General features: G+C 43.8%; 1 protein-coding gene across 6 annotated transcripts in view; it reads right to left on the reverse strand.

Moving 5' to 3' along the window:
- The window catches only part of Luc7l3 (LUC7 like 3 pre-mRNA splicing factor), a 32,606-nt gene extending 21,087 nt beyond the window's left edge, over positions 1-11,519 (reverse strand). For 4 of the 6 annotated variants that reach the window (XM_027424333.2, XM_035447445.1, XM_035447444.1 and 1 more), the window contains exon 1: positions 11,269-11,518. In XM_027424333.2, the coding sequence (XP_027280134.1) occupies positions 11,269-11,367 (99 nt within the window). In that variant the 5' untranslated portion in view covers positions 11,368-11,518. Of the gene's footprint in view, positions 1-11,268 lie in introns of all 6 variants that reach the window. The other 2 variants (XM_027424335.2, XM_027424336.2) reach the window with 2 other exon arrangements.
- Between the last annotated feature and the right edge of the window lie 4,323 nt (positions 11,520-15,842).

Here is a 15,842-nt window from a genome sequence, read left to right on the forward strand (position 1 = left end):
AAGTTCCTCTAACTGTCCATAAAATCTGCTAGACACTTCCTACAAGCCAATCTTTCACTGAGTGACTCTTCATAGACCCCTGAGGAAAGCATGAACATGAAATGAATTTAATTCTCTCCTGTTGATATTCTTTTCATTGAGACAGAGTCTCATTATGTAACCCAAATTGGCCTTGAACTCAAAACAATTCTGCTTCGGCCTCCTAAGTGCTGGTATCACAAGGTTTCCACCACACCAAGCCTACTTTTTTTTTTTTTAACTCCTCCAGATTTCATACTTAATTTGGTAAACCAAAGCACATTAATCAAAATTCCAAACTACCACCTTTCACACAAAATTTCAAGGTTACTGTGATTATCAATGCATTAACTATAACCCATGAAAAAAATATTAAATGCAAACTACAGTGAGAAGGGTAACCAGGTAGCTCACTCTAAGGCATGCAACCAGACTGAGTTCTATAGCTAGCACAAAATAAGCAGTAAAAAATCTCGAGTAATGATTCTTTTTAGACAATTAGAATTTGATGTTAATTAAATATGAAATATCAAAGCAGTATGATTTCATAGTTTTGCCAATAAAAATTGAAGTTAAAACCTATCCTCTATCTGGCCAGGCCTGGTGGCACTAGCCTTTAATCCTGGATACTCAGAAGACTGAGGCAGGAAGAGCTCAAGTTCAAAGCCTACCCAGCTTACAAACTGAGTTCAAGGCCAGCTGGGCAACTTACTGAGATTCTGTCTCAAAAAGGGGGGCGGGGAGTACTGGGGTTCAAGCTCCAGTAATTGGGAGTGGAACGAAATAGAACAAACCACCTGATGAATCAAACGAGGTCCAAGCCAGGTTAAGCGCATACTTGTAATACCAGCTGCCTTAACACTAACAGAAGGGAGTGACAAGTTTGAGGCCAGCATGGGCAACACAACAAAATCAAGACTCAAAAAAAGTTTAAGAGATTGGCAAAGGCCTGGTGTCTTTAGTCACAGAACTTAGGAGGCAGGTGATTCTCTGTAGTCTGGTTTACATTGAGTTCCAGGTCAACCAAGGCTGCATAATAACATGCTATCTCAAGAAAAAACAAAAAACAAAACAAACAAACAAACTACCACTGCTGCTAACAACCATCACCACAACCAAAACAATACCCCCCGCCCCACACATACACCTAGTCAGTGAGACTGCTCAGTTGGTCCAGATACCTGCCTGGCAAGTCTGGCAGTATTCCAGAACCCATGTAAAAGAGAAAGGAGAATGGACCCTACAAAGGTATCCTCCGGCCTCCACATGGTTCACCACGAAATACTTCCCTACATAGGTCACTCAATGCACACATGATTAACTCACACAATTATAATAATAAATTTAAAGACTGGGAGATCTCATCCTGTACAAATGACTGGTGCTGAACATGACAACTCAAGTGCCCCCAGGACCTACATAGTGGAAGAAGAGAAGTGACTCTGACTTCCTCACATGTAATAGCACATATGTAATGGCATATGCCGCCCTGACCATAAATACATATATGGTGAAATTTTGAGACTAGACAACAGACTGGGCTTTATAACAACATTAACCTGATATAACTCGATGTCTTTGTGTGTACATGTGTGGTTCTGAGGGGGCTATCCTTAACCTGTCTTGCTCTGTAGCATTTTCCTTAGAAATAACAATACTTGACTTTTAAGATCATTCTCTGCAACTTAAGGTCCGAGCCACCTTCTTTTTGAGAAAAGGCTACTCTGTAGCCCAGGGCAGCCTGGAACTCATTATATAGTATGTGTGGCTTTGAACTCATAGCAATCCTCCTGTCTTAATACCCTAAGTACCTACCGATTATAGGTATGAGCCACAATGTCCAGCCTCCAAACATTCTTATAGGTTGCCCCCCCTTTTTTTGTTTTTTTGAGACAGGGTTTTCCGTGTAGCTTTGGAGCCTATCCTGGCACTCGCTCTGGAGACCAGGCTGGCCTCGAACTCACAGAGATCCACCTGCCTCTGCCTCCCGAGTGCTGGGATTAAAGGCGTGTGCCACCACCGCCTGGCCTAAAGATTCTATTTTTAATACTGTGAGTGGGAGGCCTGTAGTGTGTAGGTGCACACGCCCGGCTAGTTTGCCCATTATTAAAAAAGACTATGTGCTTTAGAAAATCATTTTAAGACTTATTTTTATGGGTATGAGTGTTCTGTCCTGCATGTATGTATGCACACTACAAGCATGTCTGGTGCTTACAGGCCAGGAGGAGGGAACCAGATTCCTTAAACTGGAATTACAGATCATTGTGAGCCACCACATGAGTACTGGGAACAGAACCAGAGCCTCAACAAGAGCAACAAATGTTCTTAAACGCTAAGCCATTTCTCCAGTTCCCATGCCTTAGATATTTAATATTTCTCCAAATTATTTCTGAACCTCCCAGATGGATATAGAAGAACATTTCTGTAATCACAGCACTAGGAAACCAAGGCAGAAGCTCTGAATTCAAGACCAGAGGCCTATAGTGATCTCACCTTGCAAAATGACAAAACAGCCAGTCATGGTAGCTTGTGTCTGTAATCAAGTGCCTGGAAGACAATTATGATCTAGCTTTTTGATAAGCTTAAGGCAGAAAAGTTAACACTCAGGAAGACAGTTTCAACTGTTAAGGAAACACAGGCACACAATCAACAATCTTGGTAGTGTGATTACAAAACTTTTTGTTGTCTTTGTTTTTTTGAGACAGGGTTTTTTTTCTTTTTTAAAAATATTTGCTTATTATGTATACAGTGTTCTGGCATATATGCCTACACCCCAAAAGAGGTCACCAAACCTCATTATAGATGGTTGTGAGCCACCATGTGGTTGCTGGGAATTGAACTCAGAACCTCTGGAAGAGCTGCCAGTGCTCTGAGCCATCTCTTCAGCCCCTCGAGACAGAGTTTTCTTGTGTAGCTCTGGCTGTCCTAGAATTCTGTAGAAAGGCTGGTCCTGGAACTCAGATTTGAATGCCTCTGCCATCCAAGGGACTGCAGGCATGCTTGACTGTGATCAGAAACCTTTAAATGGTAAGTTTCCACCACCTTCAAGTCAAATCATAAAATAAATAAATAGATATCTGCCATCAGTGATGAAAAATACTCTAAACACTACAAGGCTACAAAGCTGAGAAACAATTTGGCAGTATTTGCCAAAATCTAAAATGTGTTTCTTTTTTTGTTTTTCAAACAGTGTTTCTCTGTGTAGCCTTGGCTGTCCTGGAACTCACCCTGCAGACCCGGCTGACTTCGAACTAAGAGATCTGCCTACCTCTGCTGGGGTTACCACTCACTGCCCAGCACATGTTTTTCTTTCTTTCTTTTTTAAAGCTTAGTCACACTGTCTTTCTAAGTACCTACCAGTAGTTTACATCATCATTCTCACTCATATTCACCTCCCAACGTGCCTTCCTCCCTCTCCATGCTAGCTAGAAATGTTAAAAGACATCATTTACATGCCCAACAGGAACCAAATAATGAACATAAATTAAGGCAGGTTGATATATGCTGATAATGTCTAAATTATTAGGAAAAGCCAGAAAACAATACACACCAATTTTTAAATTTCTTTGACAGAGTATTTAACAATGGGAAAAGAACAGGCTCACTGTTCACTTCTACTAAGAATATTTTCCAAAAAACAAAAACAAACAAAAAAGCTGGGCAATGGTGGCGCACGCCTTTAATCTCAGCATTTGGGAGGCAGATGCAGGTGGATCTCTGTGAGTTCAAGACCAGCCTGGTCTACAAGAGCTAGTTCCAGGACAGCCTCGAAGCCACAGAGAAACCCTGTCTCGCAAAACAAAAAACAAAGAATATTTTCTTGCAAACATTTATGTTTTTTTTTTTTTTAAAAAAAAGCTTGCTGGGCAGTAGCGCCCATTCCTTTAATAGAAAGCATGTTGCTGGAGGCAGACTGAGGTTTTACAGCCTGGGTCCATTTCCTATTCTTTCTTTTTTCCTGGATGTCCTCTAAAGAGTGGCTGGCCAGCCTCATGTTCTTTGTCAACCATGGGAGACTATATCCCTTCTGCAACTGTAAGCCAAAATAAACCCTTTCCTTACTTAATGGCTTTTGTTGTGGAATTTTATCACTAACAGAAATTAAACCAATAGTAAGGAAACGTAGTATTTTCAGTATTTATTCAATATATTATATAAAGAGACACTACCTCACTTGAACATGTGGCTCTGGCAGGTCTTGCCCTTCTCCCCATTCCCTCTGCCTTGCTTAAAAAACAAAGAACCACACCATTAAATTACATTCCTTAAGCCAGCCACCAAGGTCTATTCTAACCTAATTAACATGCCCAACTAAAATTAAACACCTCATCCTAACACAGGGTCTCCCATTCTACCTTTATAAACCACCATTTGCCACATTTGTCTCCTCTCTATCCAGAGGCAGACCTAGTCCCCTGATGTCCTTTACCACTGCATCCTCCTCCATTTTAACACAGAGCTGCCCTTTTCCTTGTCTTAAAAATTACACCTGCAAGATCATGTGGTACTGTTTTTTCCCCAGTCAGAAAGCAGCCACTTTAACTTTTCTTCCCTGCTTAATAGAGGACTTTCTCTGTGAAACCAGGTGTCTCTGTGTGGTTTGTGCCTAATCTGGGGTCTGGGAGAAAGCCCCCACTGTTCAGGGCTCTCCTTCACTATATCTTTTAGAGATAAAAAAATATCTTTAAGACTGATATAGAACTGTCTCAAAACAATTCAGTGTATGTGGGGTAGTGATGGCATTTCAAATATTCCATCCAGCAGAGAAGCTCTTTAAGCAGAGGTAAACAATTCAAAATTACTCCAGGAAGTCCTTGAAACCGACCAGATTCACTAGCTGATTCAACAACAACAACAACAACAACAACAACAACAACAACAACACAGAATAAAAGTTCACAATGTCCGGGTGAAAGATGGCTCATCAGTTAAGAGGTTAAGAACACCGTCTGCGCTTCCAGAGAACTTGGGGTTCAATTCCCAGCACCCACATGGCAACTTACAACTTGTTTATAACTCTAAGATCTGATAACCTTACACAGACATATATACAGGCAAAACACCAAAGTACATAACATAACAATTTTTTAAAAAGTTCATAGTGCCTTTTAGACTAGCAGAGCTGAGTTGCAAAGACTCTCAGACAAGACAAAGACTGAGGCCAGACCAGCAGCCAGAAAGCAAAAACCAGCAGAGCTGTCCAGAAGAGGTTAGAACAACTGAGTCACTTGGAAAGGACACACTTCAACCTGTTGAGCTGCCTGCAGGCATCTAATAAATGGTGTCATGGACTACAGCAATTTAAAAAAAAGTTTGTTTTTGTGTATGTGTGGGCATGCATATGCTATAGCATGCATCTGGAGGTCTCACAAAGCAACTTGGTTCTCTCTTCCAAATGCAGGTCCCAGTGACTGAACTCAGGCTGTTAGGCCTGGCAGCTGGTCCCCAGCTCCTTTGACTACTGATTTTCCACCTTTAAGTTTCCCTCCCAAATTCTGAACCTTTTCCCCACCTCGGGCATTGGAGAATTTTTTTCACAAGATTATAGACAGAAATTTTAAGTGGTAAGTTTGGGACTGAATAAATGTTTCAGCAGTTAATAGTACTTCCTGCTCTTCCAAAAGACCCAAGTTTAGTTCCCAGCACCCATGTCAGGCAGCTCACATTCGAAGGTAATTCCGGCTCCTAAGAATTCAAAGCCCTCTTCTAGTCTCCAACAGCACATGCTCAGTGCAGCAAACACATAGTCATCTTTTTAAAAAGTTTTTTTTTGACACCCTCAGTGACAGTATCTAACATCTCAAAAGTTTTAAAAATGTACATTTAGGCCAGGCATTGGTGGCGCATGCCTTTAATCCCAGCACTCAGGAGGCAGGGGCAGGAGGATCTCGGTGAGTTCGAAGCCAGCCTGGTCTACAGAGCTAGATCCAGAACAGCAATACAGAGAAACCGTCTTGAAAAAAAAAAAAAAATAATGATGATGTACATTTAGTTCGACTTTCTTCATAAATTATTAACATTAGCAAACAGGTCATGCTTGAATTAAGGTATGTGACAAAAGCAACTGCAGTCTCAGCAGGATGTGGGAGTACACTCCTATAGGCAAGAGGATCAATCAAGGTCAGCCTGGAAAAATATGAAGACCCTGGGACCAGCAAATAAAAACAACTGCATTCACCTCATTGCAGACATTGTAAAAGCCCGTTACATCATCCATAGTTAAATTTACTTTTGGAAAGAAGTTCTGAACGTAAACTTCAATTTGAACTATAGAATTCCTATCACATAAAAGAATACTAAAAGCTCCAAATTAGAGAGTGTAATTCCCTACAACCTTCTGTAATACAGCTTCTAATGGCTTCTCTGGCAACGCTGAAATCTTCCACAGGGGTCCTTACTGAAATGACTCACCTCAGGCAGTTACAATCACAGGCTTTCCTCATTACTGTGGTTACTCAGAAGAAACACCAACCAAACCTTTGGCAAACTGCTTAATGCAAAAACAACAGTGACTGTAAATATGCAAAGCACAAACATGAGGCAAAGGAGTATGATGTTACTGAATCCTTGAAAGAGTTGATGTTGAGTGAAAATTACTCTCAAAGAGCCTGAAAAGCACTAACACCAGTCAGTATACTGTGCAAGACTCAACAAGGATGGGTTTGTGTTTTTCCCACCACCACCCCCACACACAAAAGCAAACACAGGCCATCAAGATGGCTCAGAGAGTAAAGGTGTTTGCAGCAAGTCTAAAGACCCAAGTTCAGTCTCTGCAGACCTCAAGAAAGGAGAGAATCAAGTCTCAAACAAGTTGTCTGTCCTCTGACCTTCACAAAAGTATCCACTCTAGGCTCACCGCTGGAGCGCACAGACGCACAGACACACAAAATAAACATAGAAATGTAAAATCATCAAAACTGTACCTAAGAATACTCTTTTTTTTGTGGGGGGGTTTTGAGACAGGGTTTCTCTGTGGCTTTGGAGGGTATCCTGGAACTAGCTCTTGTAGACCAGGCTGGTCTTGAACCTAAGAATATTCTTGACATGCTTGTAAACCGAGCACTAGGGAGGTAGAGGCTGCAAGACCAAGAGTTCAAGGGTGCTCTGTTACAAAGGACCCAGGCCCCCCCACACACACACACCAAAGTCAGTCTTATAAAGCAACACCTTTTTTTTTTTGGGGGGGGGAGACAGGGTTTCTCTGTATAGCCCCTGCTGTCCTGGAACTCACTCTGTAGACCAGGCTGGCCTCGAACTCAGAGATCCATCTGCCTCTGCCTCCCGAGTGCTGGGATTTAAGGTGGACGCCATCATCTCCCAGTCTCAAATGGTTCTTTTTTTGCTTTATGCACACTGTTCTTAACACTGAGTCAAGGCAATAAAGCAATACTTTTACAGGTACAGATGAAATTAACAATGTACTTTTCTAGCACTTGGAGGTAGAGGCAAGAGGATCTCACAGTCAAGGTCACCTTCAGCTGTAATCAAATTCCAGCAAAGCCCTCCCCCCCCAAAAACAGCAGTAAGCTAGATGGCTCATCTTGTAAAAGGTGCTTGCTACCAAACATGATGAACAAATCCTGGAACCCACAGATGGAGAGAGCCAATGTTCCTAAGTTACACACACACACACCCCCAATAAATGTAAAAAGGGATTTTTAAAAAGTGTGCTGAGCCGGGCGTTGGTGGTGCATGCCTTTAATCCCAGCACTTGGGAGGCAGAGGCAGGTGGATCTCTGTGAGTTCGAGGCCAGTCTTGTCTACAGAGTGAGTGCCAGGATAGGCTCCAAAGCTATACAGAGAAACCCTGTCTCAAAAAACTAAAAGTGTGCTGGGCTAGAGGGTTACAGAAATATGCATTTAAAATACATTACCCAAGTCAGTCAAATAAAGCTATCTTACAATTATGCTGAAATAATTAAGAGTACATGGTAGTTCACAACTATCCATGCTCCAATTCCAGTGGGGTCTTATTCTTCTGGCATCCACAAGATGAATACATATACAAATACATTTTAGAAAACTTATCTTAGAACTACTATAATACTAAGTGTCTCTTCCATCCCGCCTCCTGGCTCAGTGGTTAAGAACACTGCCTGCTCTTTCAGAGGGCCAGGATTCAAATCCCAGCACCCTTAAGACACATCACAACTTTCTCTAATTCCAGTTCCAGGGATTCTAAGGCACACATATACAGGCAGGCAGGCAAAACACACATACTAAAAAGAAAAGAAGGGGCTGGAGAGATGGCTCAAAGGTTAAGAGCACTGACTGCTCTTCCACAGGTCCTAAGTTCAATTCCCACCAGATGCATGGTGGCTCACAACCATCTGTAATGAGATATGGTGCCCTCTTCTGGCCTGCAGGCATACATGCAGACAGAACACCCTATACATAATAAATAAATCTATAAGAAAAAAAAAAAAAAAAAAAAGACAAGGTCTCAGCTATGTAGCTCTGGATAGCCTGGACCCTGCTATATAGACCAGATTGTTCTGGAATTCAAGGGTACTGAAATTAACACACAAAAGGAATACCACCATGCACGTTCCCATTCTGACTGCAAAGTACCTATAGATGTTACAATAAGTGAAATTTAATTTTTTTTTTCTTTGTTTTATTTGAGGCAGCATTAGCCAACGCTAGCCTGGAGCTGTTTACTTTTTCTTTTTTTGAGACAGGGTTTCTCTGTGGCTTTGGAGGCTGTCCTGGAACTAGCTCTTGTAGACCAGGCTGGTCTTTAACTCAAAGAGATCCTCCTGCCTCTGCCTCCTGAATGCTGAGATTAAAGACATGGGCCACCACTGCCGGGCGGAACTGTTTACTCTTGCCTTAGCCACCAGAGTGCTAAAACTATAGGCATTCACTACTTTAGGCTTGACTTCCATTTGTCTTCTTTTTTGGTATTTTCTCATTCTATTTCAAAGAACCAAAAAAAAAAAAAAAAAAAATGGCCTGCCCAGTTATGTGGCTTTTCACCATCTAATCCAAGTCCGGCAAAGAAAAAATTTCAAATACAGGCCAGAGAGAGATGTCCCTATTAGGTAAAGGCACCTGCTGCCTGGGACCTATGTCCAAACTCCCCATCTATCCACACCCACCAAATAAATTTCTAAATGCAAAAAAAAAAAAAAGAAAAGAAAAGAAAAGAAAAAGAAAAACAAAACAAAACTGTATTGCAATGTTAGGCTGTGGTGATGTGGTGGTGAACCCTTTACATTCATATGCTGGGTTTATTAGCAACCAAAAGCACAGCATCAAACTAGCATAGAAGTAACACCAAGAGCTTCCTTCCCCATATTTACTACACCCTACAGTACCTGCACTATTTAGAAAGAAAGGAAAAGAAAAGAAAAGGAGGGAAGGCCACATGCTTTGTTCCTGGTCATGACCATCAGCACCAACCCCTTAACCTTGCAGACATGAGTCTGAACTGTCAATAACTGTCCAGAAATCCTTGAAACTAGAATACAATGCTACTTCATCATTAAAGGCATGAGATATTTTGATGACAATCACTAAATGTTTTATCAATAAAAAGCTTTAAAACTGAAAAGAAAGCACATCTATGGCTGAGATGACATTAAATCCTCAATTGTTACTCTCACCACTGCAAAGTTAAACTTATCCACATACATTATTATGCGCCATTCTTCACAACATGTTCAAAACTAAGAGACACAAGAATACACCAAGATCCACTTGCCTTTGCTTCCCCAGTGCCGGGATAAAAGGTGTGTGCCACCAAGCCCAGCTAATTTTTCCTAACCTTTCAAAAGCTTAAGACTGAACTGGACAGTGATGGTGCATGCCTTTGATTCCAGACTGGGAGGCAGAGGCAGGCCGATGTTTTCAAGGCCAGCCTGATCTACTGAGCAAGTTCCACAAGTTCCTACACAGAAATATCCTGTCTGGAAAAAAACAAAACAAAACTTAGAGGAATTAAGTGAGATTGGAAGACAGAAAGTAAATTCACTGTGACAGTGGCCAAAAAAAAAAAAAAAAAAAAAAAAAAAAAAAAAAAAGAGCACAGAGGAGTAAACTATAACCACAAGTCTAGACTCATACTTAACAAATGAAGGGGACAATAAACATTAAAATTCCACGGAAAGTCACATGTTGAAATCAATCACAAATACATGAATCAATTTGACTAATAAGCAATATTATAAATTATAACCTAAAAACACTTTAATAATAATCTGGAGTCAGGTACCACCTCCATACAACTTTAACCAAACACTTTTTACTTTCCTGAAAAGTCTATCGTGGAGTGCCTGTAATCCTAGCACTCTGGAAACTCAGCAAGGATTTCAAGTTCGAGATCAACCTGACCTACAAAGTAAAACACTGTCTCAACAAAGTTTTTGTTGAACCATTTCCTCATATTTTTATTAGCAAGGGATTTAACTGCTGTTTGACTGTGACTGCAAAGTAAAATCAAGTCTGTCTATTCTCCGGTTAAGATCTCAGTGTGCTCCATGTACAAATCTACATAAAAATACTTGAGCCAGCTGCCCAGAACCGTGCAACCTGAACAGGGTTACAAATTAGACTCAGCTTTGTCGATTACCAAAAGACCTTGAGTGGGGTTTCCAGTTCTCACCTGTGAACCCGAAGTTATAGTCAAGCCTTCTAAGTGGGTAAAGGGATTCAATGAAGTTTACGTGAAAGCAAAAACCTTGCCAAGCGCCTACCTGAGGTACTTAAACACAACTGCCACCGAACAGTACTAGTAAATACAAATCATGTTTACGACAAACTGTACCAGGTTATCACCCGTATCAAGTGTCTACTTTCCCAAAGAAGGGTCGAAACGGAATCACTCCTAGAGAAAGCACTGCCATAATTTCTTTCCGCTGATTCTGGTTAGAAATCAGGCTAACGACGACGTCTGCGTCCAAATAACGGAAGGATTTGCCCTTCTTTCTCATACGGTAAAAACCCGGAGCTCTTCCTTCCTTTTTCCCGCGTTTCCCGCACTCACCAAGGTGCTTCTTTTAAGCGCAACCCCGGACTTCCTCCACAGAGCAACACATCACCCTCTCCCCGGGGTTGGCGCGGAACCCTCCCTGCTGGGCCACCCTCCCACCTCCCTCAGCCGTCAGGTGCCTCAGGCGGCGCGACGGGGACCCCAAACCGTGCCGAGACCCGGCCCGCCCTCCCTCCGTCCGTCCGTCCGTCCCTCCCTCCGTCCGTCCGTCCCCTCCCCCAGGCGCTGGGCACAGGCCCAAGGCCCACGGGACTTACGCTCTCGTGGTCCCACCGCACGTTGCTGCGCTTCTCGTCCGGGGCGAGGTTTCGGTCCCGGCCCATTAACTCATCCAACAATTGCGCGGCCGAAATCATGGTGCTTCCTCTGGGCGGCTGCTCCCACCAGCCCTAGCACCCGCCAACGAAAAACACCAGCCACCCGGTCACCAAAGCCCGCGGCCCACTCTCAAGCCGAAAAGCCTCTTCCAAAGAGGAGCCGATAAGACAAAATGGCCGCCGCCCGGGCACCTTCCCAGCATGCCGTGCGCCCGCGGAGACACGCCTAGGCCCGGGCGGCGATGGCGGCGCGGCGAGGGGGCGGGACCTCCGGGCCGGGCCGAGAGCGAGGCGCTGCCAGGCGCTGACTCCGCCCCTCCCTGTCTGCGCCCGCTCGCCGAGCCTTAGGCGCGCTGACCGCCTTGGCCGTCGGCTTTCCTCGCGTCCAGAGACTGACCGCGGACTAGCTCTGGAGGTTTTGACACTGCCCCGAAATGGAGAGCATGTCCGTTTGTCCGCGTGGTGCTCAGGGTGCCATCTTCCAGCGAGGGGAACAAGATGAGCAAGAGCTGCGTTCGTGCTCAGACTCCATTTTCCTCGTCGCCGTCGTCCGTGCCCTCTTTGCCGGGCTTCATTTCTCCCTCAGCGTCCCCACACCCATTCGAAGCTGGGGACGTAACCCAAGACCTTACACTTAACGCTCTACCACTGAGCTAAATCCCCAGCTCCTCTACCTGACTCTGTCCGGATTTCTTTTGTTTTTGTTTTTTTTTTTTTGGGGGGGGGTGGGAAACCAGAGGATGGGAAATGTGTGGTGTGGAAATTGATACCTCTCCCAGGCAGAAATTTATTTTCCTTCCTTTTGTGTGAGTTGTGCGAGTGTTAGTGTGCGTTCAGATGCACGTAGAAGGAGGTCAGAGGTCAACCCTTAGAGTCCATTCCTCAGGAATCATGCACTTATTTTTTTCTTTAAAAAGGAATTGGCCCGGCGGTGGTGGTGCACGCCTTTAATCCCAGCACTCGGGAGGCAGAGACAGGCGGATCTCTATGAGTTCGAGACCAGCCTGGTCTACTAGAGCTAGTTCCAGGACAGCCTCCAAAGTCACAGAGAAACCCTGTCTCGAAAAATCAAATAAATAAATAAATAAATAAATAAATAAAAAGAAAGTGTGCCTGGCCACGAGACTCTGCACACGCCTTTAATGCCAGCACTCAGGAGGCAAAGAGGGGTGGATCTCTGTGAGTTCGAGACCAGCCTAGTCTACAAAGTGAGTTCCAGGACAGCCAAGGCTACAGAGAAAACCTGTCTCAAAAAAAAAAAAAAAAAAAGGTCAATTTGGCGATGCATAATAATTCACTCTTTAAATCCCAGCATTCCAGAGGCAGGGTCAGATGGATCTCTGTGTGTTCAAGTCCAGCCTGGTTCAAGTATCAAGTTTGAGGCAAACCAGAGATACATAGTGAGAGCCTATCTCAAAAGAAAAAGAAAAGTAAGCCAGCATTGATGGCGCACGCCTTTAATTCTGAAGGGACCAGCTCCCCATTTCTGCAACCATAACAGCCTAACATGTGCTTGTCTGACCTTGTCTTGATCACTAGGAAGTCAGATGCCTGCCTTGTGGCAAGGAACCAATCAGCGGTTAGCTGGTGGTGCTATGCTTTACGGCTCTGGGGACAAGTGCACAGCAATGACTTGCAGAGCATAGCAATCACCCTGGGAGGGCCTATGGGCCATAACAACCAGTTGACCAATCAACACAGGGCAAGTACTCCAAGCCTGGAAGCACACCAATCCTGAGCCTGTGTGTACCCCTAGACACTCCCCTTACACTGCCCTATAAGATCTCGGTCCCATGGCTTTTCAGAGCCTTTTCCCTGGCATCTGCCATGGTGGATGGATGAAAGGCCCGAGCTAACATGGGGTTAGCTTGTTAAACAACTGTAATAAAACCTCTTGCTGTTTGCATCAAGCTTTGACCTCTGCCTGGTGATTGGGGTTGCCTGGTTATTGGGGTCACTGAGGTCCTGGGCCGAAATCCTGGGGGCCTGGGCCTGGTGGGGGGGGGTGTCTTTCATTTCCAGCACTCAGGAGGTAGAGGCAGGAGGATCTCTGTGAGTTTGAGACCAGCCTGGTCTACAAGAGCTAGTTCCAGGACAGCCTCCAAAGCCACAGAGAAACCCTGTCTGGTGGGGAGGAGTATTCAGTTGGGAGCAATGGAACAAGCCTGTAATCTCACACATGAGAAGCTGGGACAGGAGGGTTGTTGTTCCAAGTCAGCATGGGCTACCCTGTGAGTCCCTCTCTAAAACAATTTAAGAGCATAAAAATAAAAATTGGTGGTGGGGGGGGGGCAGCCAGGCAGTTTTGGTGTATGCCTTTAATCCCCAGCACTTGGGATATTGAGGCAGATGGATCTCTGAATTCGAGGCCAGCCTGGTCTACAAAGCTACACAGAGAAACCCTGTGGGTCTGTGTGTGTGTGGGGGTGCCTTAGGCAAGTGAGGTAAAACAGAGACATTTTCACACAGTATGATCAAATATCCTGAAACAGACCCAACAGGTTGTTAACTGTAAGAGGGAGTGAACCTTTTTATTGTCCAAGAGTATGAGAGAACCCTCCCTGTGGGACTGAGGAACATGACAAAGCTCCAATTAAGCAAAGTGGAAGAAAGAGGCCCCAAGCTCAACACTGATCTTCTTACCACTTAAGGAAAGCAAACAAACAAATGAAAATAATTTTGAAACCACGAAATTGGTAACATTGAAGAAAACTGTTGAAGGTCTGGTAAGAGAGGGATTTTTAAAGCATTCTTTGAGCATTATAAATGGAAACTAGACTAGGATGAGTTGAAAATTTAGAGGGACGCAAACCCAAAAAGGCTACAACACAACACTTGGGAAGCTGAGGCAGGAGGGCCAGAATTCAAGGTCATCCTTGGCTGCCTAGCTCAAGGCCAGCATGGGTGGAATGAGAAAGACTCACGCCATCTCCATAGCTTTACTGTAACTTTCCAAAGTCCCAAAAACCTTAAGGTTAAACTCATACCTTCTCGTCCTTTCCTATCTATCCTGCTGTTCTTGAGCCTGTGAGTAACTCATTACTAACCCTTCCCGCTCATTTGCTTTTCCTCATACTGGATCTCAGTTATTCATCCTTAAGTTCCTTAGAGACTTTCTCTCCATCATTAGAATTTTGAGTGTTCTTCAGAGTTCTGTCTGGCTGTCTTCTCTCAGTACTCATCAACTCTCCTGGGGTTATATCTTTTCTGTTCCTGAAACTTCTGCTAGCACTTTTTGCTGATGAGTGCTGAATCCAACCTCCCTGGCAGCTCTCTTTCTGAATTTAGTGTTCATGCCCACCCCCTTGACTGGGCCACTCTACTTAAATGAAAGTCAGAAAAGCAAACAGAAACACAGAATAAAACAAAACAGAAAAACAGCTTCCTAGGCCAGCAGTATAACTCCATGGCAGAGAGCTGCCCTGGCATTGTAAAGCTCTGGGTTGGATCCTCAGCACCAAAACAAATAAAAAGAAAAGTAAATATAGGTCCTCGGAGAGTTCAAGTCAATAGATTAAAAAATGCATTCAGGGCTAAAGAGACAGCTCAGTCAGTAAAGTGCTTGCCAAGAATGCATGAGGACCTGAGTTGGATCCTGTCATAGTTTGCTCTCTTGCTGTGATAAACACCATGACCAAACTTAGGGAAGGAAAGGTTTATTTCATCTTCCAGCTTACAATCAGTCTATCACAAAGGGCAGCCAGGGCAGGAGGAAGTCAAGCAGAGCTGATGAGAAGGTTGTGGAGGAATGCTGCTTACTGGCCTGCTCTCCGGGCTCACATTCAGTCGCCCTTTTCTTTCTTCTTTTAAAAATTTGTTTTCTTTCATTTTATGTGTATGTATGTTTTGCCAGCATGTATGTGTGTGCACACGTGCATGCTTAGACCTGCAGAAGCCAAAAGAGGGCACCTGTTCCCCTGGAACCGGAGTTATTTTGGGTTGTGAGCCGCCAAGTTAGTGGTGAGAATCAAATCCTGAGCTTCTGCAAGGGCAACACTCAAACTTAACTGCTGAGTATCTCTCCAGACCTTCCCCCACTTTTTTCCCTCCACAATCCTTTTTTTTTTTTTTTAAGATTTATTTATTTATTTATTTATTTATTATGTGTACAGCGTTCTGCCTGCATGTTGCCTGCAGGCCAGAGGACGGCACCAGATCTCATTCCAGATGGCTGTGAGCCACCATGTAGTTGCTGGGAATTGAACTCAGGACCTTTGGAAGAACAAGCAGTGCTCTTAACCTCTGAGCCATCTCTCCAGCCCCCTATAATCCTTTTTAAAAATTCTTCTCCCAATATAATTCTTTTAAGGAAAGAAAATTTAACAAATTCTTATTAAAAAAAAATTGGGGGGCTGGAGAGATGGTTCAGAGGTTAAGAGCACTGGCTGCTCTTCCAGAGGTCCTGAGTTCAATTCCCAGCAAACATATGATGGCTCAGGACCATCTGTAATGAGATCTGGTGCCCTCTTCTGGCCTGCAAGGACACATGCAGACCGAACACTATACATAATAAA

This window comes from Cricetulus griseus, chromosome 7, assembly GCF_003668045.3.
Source record: "Cricetulus griseus strain 17A/GY chromosome 7, alternate assembly CriGri-PICRH-1.0, whole genome shotgun sequence".
In the NCBI taxonomy this organism is placed as follows: domain Eukaryota; kingdom Metazoa; phylum Chordata; class Mammalia; order Rodentia; family Cricetidae; genus Cricetulus; species Cricetulus griseus.